We start from the raw sequence: 7,534 nt of genomic DNA, 5'->3' as shown, positions 1-7,534 counted from the left end.
ATATTCACTCCGAAGCAGGGCAAGCGAATTTGGTATACTATATGGCCGCGGGTTTCACAGGCCCGTCTCCCCACCCCATGCCGGGAAATGTAACACCTAATTCAGGGCCTAGCCCGTGCACGGCCCCGGACGTGAGCGGGAGGGCCGCCCCTGCCTTTGAACTCCGCAGGGCGCCCGAGTCTCCAGCTCGCTCTGGAGTCCCGCGGAGTCCAACAGGTTGGAGGAGGGGGCCGGGCAGGCTTTGGAAGCCGCGGCGCCCTGCCGTGGAACCCCGCTCGTTGTGAGCGGACTTTTGGGAGCCAACCCGGCCGCTGCTGCGGGACCGGGGGGGGGGAAGGCGGAGGGAGCCCTGGCGGGTGCCTTGCGGGTGACGCCGAGTCAGGCCGGTGGGCCCGCCCGGCCCTCCATCACCTGCCGCAGCCGTTGGCTTGCGGTTTCTTCCCGGGCCTTTTCCCTCCTTGGTCCCCGCCGGTCTCGGCCTGGCTTTCTTTCCGCCTGCCCTCGCCTTCGGTGCCAGGGCGTGTGCGTGGAGGGCGGTTGGCAAGAAAGAGGCCCCGCCGCCGGCAGCGGGTGACTTTGAGGCTGTTTGTTTTAGTTACGAAAGGCAGCCGGGTGAACTGTGCTTGCTTGCTCGCTCGCTTGCCTGCTCGCTCTCTCGGAGCTGTTCCGGCGGTCCAGGCTGGGCTGGAGAGGAAAAGCTGAGCCTTGGCCGAAGTCTTAAAAAGTCGGGGCCTGTCGACCTGCCGTTGAGTTGAACGTACCGAAGAATGAGGGCCGAAGTGGGGACTGGTTCGAGTGGGGACGAAGGAAACCAGAGTTCAGATTTCGTCCCGGCTATGAAAACTCTCCCCGGTGACCCTGGGCCACTCATAGGTTCTCTCAGCCTGACCAGTTTTACAGTGTTGGCCTGATGTGGGGGGTCAAGTCGGGACGCGGAAAGCCCCAGGCGCCGCCTTGAGTTCCTGGGAGGAAAGACAGGACACCAAAATGGAACAAATAATGATTTAAAACGAACGAACGAACGAACGACCTTCGTTTGCTGAATCAGAGCAAAGGATGTGGCTACCTGTTCCCAACTCCTTCTGTCTCCAACTCCCTGTGGCCTACTGGCGACCCATCCTTCTCGGTGATCAAAGATATGCTCTTCCCGAAGTGGAGGTTCCCTGCAGATGTCACTAGAAATTCCCGTTCAAATGCAGAACCGAAGAAACATTGCGTGCCATTAAAATCATCAGGGGAAAGAGCGCTGAACAATTTCATTATCATGTCTGAAACGCGCTCAAGTTCCGTTAATTTAAGCTGCTTTTCCAAAGTCTTTTTTTTTTTTTTTTTTTTTTTTGGAAAAATGGTTGTGGTTATGGGCGGGGCAGTGTCGCGCCCTGTTCCTCTGCTGCAACAATGAGGCACCCTGGCGACGAGCAATCCCCAAGCAGGTGTAGCAACAGGTGGCCCCTGGTCTGAGCGGAGAGGGGCGCCTCAAAACCCCACCCCCAAATTTCTGGATGAAGTGCCGCGCCTGCTCTGACCAGGAGCCATCGCGTAATAATAATGTGTTAGTCTCTAAACTGCCATAAGCTCCTCTGTTTTCGGTGGGATTAGTATTAGATGCCACTTGCTAAAGTTCTCTTTCATCAGAGCCAAACCTGGCGGTTGAGGCCGTGAGTGCTTCTGTTTCATTTCTAAAGGGAGACGCCAGCAATAAAGCAAGATTTCTCCCCACCCGCCCGACCATTCCGCCCAAGCCTCAAAACGCTTAGGATCTCACTGTATAGTGGTCTCGTTAAAATCAATGGAACGTTCCATTGATTTTAACGAGACGCTTGCGCAGTAAGATCCTAAGAGCTTCGGTGGGGCTTAATTCGGCTATGTCCGTACAGGATTGCGACTTTTTGCCGATTTGACTGCTTTGCTTTCTCTCTCTCTCTCTCTCTCTCTCGTTTTCTTTTTGACCGGTTTGCACTTTTATGTGTTGTGGCTTAAACCCTGTCCCTCACCTGGTGGGAGAGAAATGCATGGCACGAGGATCATCGTCAAGAGGACGGACCATCTTCCCCCACTCATCAGACAACAACTGGAACAAGTGTAAAAACCGCAATCCAATCCCTTTTTTTTGGTTGGGATGAACGGTGGGATTGCTAAACCAGGTCAGCAGGGAACTAGGAGGTCCAGATTCGCAGAGCGTGGAGGTGGCCATGGGGAGGGAGTCTCAGTGCAGGAGGCGTCGAAGGACGGGTGCCTAAGGCCAAGCGCAGGGCTAGCCGGTGTCTGGGCGAGGAGATCCCGAGGAGGGAGCTGATTATTTAAATCGCTTGACGAGGATCTGGGGATTGGAGGCTCGCTCGGCCGCCGGCTGCTATAATCACTCCAGCGCCCACGTCACTGCACCACTTTGCTTCCTCCTCCTCCCTCTCCCTCCCTCTCTCCCTCCCTTCCTCCCTCCCGCCGCCGCCGCCGCCGCCTTTGCCTTTGCCTCCGGGCGACTCTTCACTGCGAAACCCACCCAAGCAGTAGTAGTAGCCGCGGCGGCAGCAGCAATCGCCGGCAGGGACAAGCCCCAAAGCAGAGCGAGCCCCCTCCCCCATCACACATATAGAGGGAGGGAAAGAAGGAGGGAGGAGGGAGGGAGACAGGCAAGCAGGCAAGCAAGCAAGCAAGGAGGGAGGGCAACGGAGGGGGGGTGTTTTCCTCTCTCTCTCTCTCTCTCTCTTCCTCGCTGGCTCGCTCTTTTTTTTTTTTTTTTTTTGGGTTGCTCCCGCGCTCTCTCGCTCGCTCGCTCGCTCTCCCTCTGTCGTCGCTTGTTGTGGCTGTTAAATTTTAAACTGCCATGCACTCCGCTTCCAGTATGCTGGGAGTCGTGAAAATGGAAGGACACGAGCACACGGAGTGGAGCAACTACTACGGCGAGCCGGAGGTAAATGGCAACTTCTGCCTGTTTGCGCGCGCGCGTGTATGTGTGTGCGTGTGGGTGTCTTTCTCTCTCTCTCTCTCTCTCTCTGTTTGTGTGTGGGTCCCCCACCCAATCCCCAAGCCTCCTCCTCCTACTAAAAAACAGAACTCCCTCTCCCTCTTCTCTCTCTCTCTCCCTCTTTTTATACAACACTGTGTTAGCCTTGAGATAATATTAACTTTGTGATCAAATATTGACTTGCGAAGCCTCCAAATCCTTTTGCCATGCCTAGCCGCGCTATCCTAACAAAGTTGTGTTTGGCAGAGAGAGGTTGGGGGGGGGAGAGAAAGGGCGTTGTGTGTGTGTGTGTGTTGGGAGGTATAAGGAACCAGAGGAAGGGGGGGACATATATTGCTCCAAATCTCATGCGGAGAAGGCTCCCCGTAGAAAGAAAAGGAAACCCAGTTCTGAGCAACGATTCTTCCTGGAGAAACTCTAGTGTACCTTGAGCAAAACTTTGTCCAGAACCGAAGAAGTTTCCAGGGTTGTCGTGTGCCCGAGGAAACTGTGTAAAACTGGGACACTTTTCTCCTGGAACCAACTGGGTTTAAGTTGCCTCCTGGAACCCCCGTAAATGCCACCCCTTTTTACGACTACATTTAAACCCATTCCCTGGCAAAGAGCCCCACGTCTACCGAGGCGCCGGCTCTCAGTAATTTCTTTACCGTGCTGAGAAACACAGTCGCACACAAACCGGCGTGGCTCATCCCAAAGAAACGGACAGGAATCCGATTTAAAAAATCAAATCCTCAAAATTGTGTGTGTCAAATCAATAGAAAACTTCTTGTTGACGTTTAAGGATCGGACAGCTCGTGGGTTAGCAACTATATAATACACACCGGTTACTTGGGAGGAGTTGAGCTGAGATTCGGTTGGAAACCGACAGGAATCGTTGGATGTGGTTTGCGTCGCTTCGGCAGCAAGCTTAAGCACAGTTGCTAGAGAGGAAGTCCGATTGAGCTCCGCGGCCCCCGCTTCCAAGGAAGAATATAGAAATTTGGGGTACACTGTCCTGGAAAGGGCGCGCTGTAGCGATCGGACTTGCTTCGCCATAAATCTCTTTGGGTGAGAAGCATCCATTGTACACGAATGCAGATTTTTAAAATGATCTCGCCGTTAGCGAGGAATGAGATTTTAAATTTCACCTGATTCCCCCCACCCCCATCACAATAATATATTTTTTAAGATAGGCAAAGTCCCATTAAAAAACGGAGGAAGGAGGATCGAGGGGAACCGAGAACTAGGCTGCGATTGGCGACAGAGTTCTGGGGATTCAACAGTGGACACCCTTTCTTTCTTTCTTTCTTTCTTTCTTTCTTTCTTTCTTTCTTTCTTTCTTTCTTTCTTTCTTTCTTTCTTTCTTTCTTTCTTTCTTTCTTTCTTTCTTTCTTTCTTTCTTTCTTTCTTTCTTTTTTCCCTTCCCTTCCTTTCCTTTCCTTTCTTTTTCCTTTCCTTTCTTTTTTCTTTCGCAAGTGAGCACTTTTGCTGGAGCGAGGGTTGTAATCCCTGAACCCTATGGGTGCTTTTGATAGCTGAAAGGGAAGGGGGGGCGATGCTTTCCCGAGGGTGTCAATTCTGGCGACGTCTGTGGTACCTCTTCCGACGTCTTAAGCACCTGCTCTCCCCGGGAAAGCCAAAGTACCCACAAGGGCATGGATCGTGTCCAGGCAACCGTGGGATTTCCTCCCAGCATTGCCGTGGGATTGGCTTGGCACGTCCTCCTCGGGAGCCAGTTTCTCGAGGATCCGTGCGGTGCGGGGCTAGGCTGGCGGTGGGGAAGCGGAAGGGCTCAGGGCGGGCGACCCACGGGCAAAGGGCCCCCACTAACGGCCGCACTGCCTCCGTTTTGTCGCCCCCCCCCCCCTCTCTCAGGGCTACTCCACCATGAACGCGGCCGGGCTGGGCATGAACAGCTACATGGGCATGCCGGGCATGGGCACGGCCGGCAACATGACGACGGTGGCCTCTGGCGGCTCCATGGGGATGTCTTACGCGGCCGGCCCGGCGAGCATGAACCTCTCCCCGGGCGCAGGGGCCATGGCCGGCATGGCGGCCCACCTGAGCCCCAGCCTCAGCCCGCTGGGCGCCCAGGCTGGTTCCATGGGCGGCGCGCTGGGCGCTTACTCGGCCCTGAGCCCCGTCGGGGGCGGCGGCGGCGGCGGTGCTTACGGGCAGGCAGCGGGCCTGGGCCGCTCCCGCGACGCCAAGAGCTACCGCCGGAGCTACACGCACGCCAAGCCGCCCTACTCGTACATCTCGCTCATCACCATGGCCATCCAGCAGTCGCCCAACAAAATGCTGACCCTCAGCGAGATCTACCAGTGGATCATGGACCTCTTCCCCTTCTACCGGCAGAACCAGCAGCGCTGGCAGAACTCCATCCGCCACTCGCTCTCCTTCAACGACTGCTTCCTCAAGGTGCCCCGCTCGCCGGACAAGCCCGGCAAGGGCTCCTTCTGGACGCTCCACCCGGACTCCGGCAACATGTTCGAGAACGGCTGCTACCTCCGCCGCCAGAAGCGCTTCAAGTGCGACAAGCCGCCTGGACCCAAGCAGCAGCAGCAGCAGCAACAACAACAACAGCCGCCGCCGCAGCAGCAGCCCCAGCAGGGCGCCTCGCCCGCCTCGTCGGGGGGATCCTCCTCGCAGGGCAAGAAGGCGCCCGCGCAGGAGCGCGACCTGCCCAACGGAGCCCCCGAGTCGCCCCACTCCAGCGCCTCCCCCTGCCAAGAACACAAGCGAGCCCTGGCCGACCTGAAGGGCCACCCGGAGCCCGCCCCGTCGCCGGCCCAGCAGCAGCAGCAGCAGCAGCAACTGCTGGCCCAGCATCACGCCCACGCGGGGCTCTCCCACGAGGCCCACCTCAAGGCGGAGCACCACTACGCCTTCAACCACCCCTTCTCCATCACCAACCTGATGTCCTCCACCGAACAGCAGCAGCAGCACCCGCACCCGCACCCGCACCACCAGCAGCACCCGCACCAGCACCCCCACCACCCCCACCAACACCACCCCCACCAGCACCACCCCCACCAGCACCATCCCCATCACAAAATGGACCTCAAGGCCTACGAGCAGGTGATGCACTACACCGGCTATAGCTCCCCGGTGCCGGGCAGCCTGGCCATGGGCTCCGTCACGAACAAAAGCGCCCTGGAGGCCTCGACTTTGGCCGCAGACCCTTCCTATTACCAAGGGGTCTACTCGAGACCCATCATGAACTCTTCCTAAAGGGCAACTCCCCCCCCGCTTCATCCCTTCCCCCCTCCCCTCCCAAAAAAAGAGAGAGAGGGGCCTGCTCTCCACCACAATCCGGGAGCTCCTTTCTCTTATTCACAGCCACTCCAGCGGAGACTTTGCTGAGTTGGAGAAGAGGGTCGATCCCCTGGAGTGGTCGGAAAGGAGGGGAACGGGGGCCAGAGTCACGTCGCAGCGCCATCCTTTGGCCCAGCACCCCGGCAACCACGGACCTAACCTCCGGCTCCAGTCCCACTCCAATCCGGATGCCAACCCCATGAGACTCGAAGAATCTGGCGCTCACGCCCACTCCCTAAATCCAGGCCTCTTCTCTTTGTCCACCCGCCGCTAAGGATTCGTTAGCTCTATTTTTGAAAGAAAGGAAGAGGAAAAGAAGAACACTTTCCAATGGGGGGAGGCGGGGGTACGATCCGCACCACTTTTCGCCCAAGGCCCACGAACTCATGCTCTGCGCCTAGTAACACAGAGCCCAATACTATTTAGCCGACGTTTGCAGTCCAGCGATTTTAAACTCCTTCCTTTTACCCTTTTCTGGACGACTTAAAGGGGGGGGGGGAGAGAGAGAAATGTAAAGAAAAAGAAGAAAAAAAAGAAAAGGAGGGGAGCATGGGTCTCCGACAACCCTGAGAAGTGTGGGATGTCATGGGTTTTGGGCCCCTGATTATCCCCCGTTATCTTCAGACAGCCGTTTAATTTTCTTTGAAAGGGAGGTTTTCTTTTTAGGCGTTTCCTTGTTATGTATGTATGTTTGTTTGTTTGTTTGTCACAAGGAGTTATAAATATATCTATTTTTGGGTGTGAAAGAGACACCAAAATAAGTGTGTGTGAACCAATGTTAGACTTTAAAACCGAGGATCAAAAGACTGTAGCATTGTGACGTCAGAAAAGGCAGAAAGAGAGCGAACGAGAAACAGAAAAGACTGGAGGTTGCCGTTTGACAGAGGGTGGTTTGACATTACCGGGAGAGTAAACGACTCAGATTGAATTAATTTATCGTTTCTGTACGCTTTATTTATGGCTTATAAATCTGTATTCTGGTAACAAGCAACCAAATTCTCAAACACTTGCATTAAAATCTGTTGGAGTTGTTTCCCCCTTACCCATTTTAACTTCCCCCCCTCACACAAATCTAGTCTGTTACTATTATCATTATTATTATTAGTGAAATTCAAACTTTGAAAGAGGATTCGGGAAAGATAATGAGCTAATTTCAATTCTACTGCGGTCCTTGTGCGTAGGATCAGGTTTTTATTTAGGATGCTCCCTTTTCCTTTGCTTTTTCCCCCTCTGACATGCATAGAATAATGTTGATTTAGAGCCTGAAATACG

General features: G+C 55.0%; 1 protein-coding gene across 1 annotated transcript; it reads left to right on the top strand.

Moving 5' to 3' along the window:
• Positions 1-607: 607 nt before the first annotated feature.
• On the top strand, positions 608-7,194 carry FOXA2 (forkhead box A2). The gene is made up of 3 exons (XM_072998441.2): positions 608-2,082; positions 2,842-2,911; positions 4,820-7,194. Exons 1-3 carry the CDS (start codon positions 2,009-2,011, stop codon positions 6,176-6,178), a joined length of 1,503 nt encoding a protein of 500 aa, XP_072854542.2. The 5' UTR covers positions 608-2,008; the 3' UTR covers positions 6,179-7,194.
• Positions 7,195-7,534: the final 340 nt, after the last annotated feature.

The sequence above is a fragment of the Pogona vitticeps genome, chromosome 4 (genome assembly GCF_051106095.1).
Source record: "Pogona vitticeps strain Pit_001003342236 chromosome 4, PviZW2.1, whole genome shotgun sequence".
NCBI classification, from domain to species: Eukaryota; Metazoa; Chordata; class Lepidosauria; order Squamata; family Agamidae; genus Pogona; species Pogona vitticeps.
The sequence above is the reverse complement of the archived record's forward strand: the minus strand, read 5'-3'. Positions and strand labels throughout refer to the sequence as shown.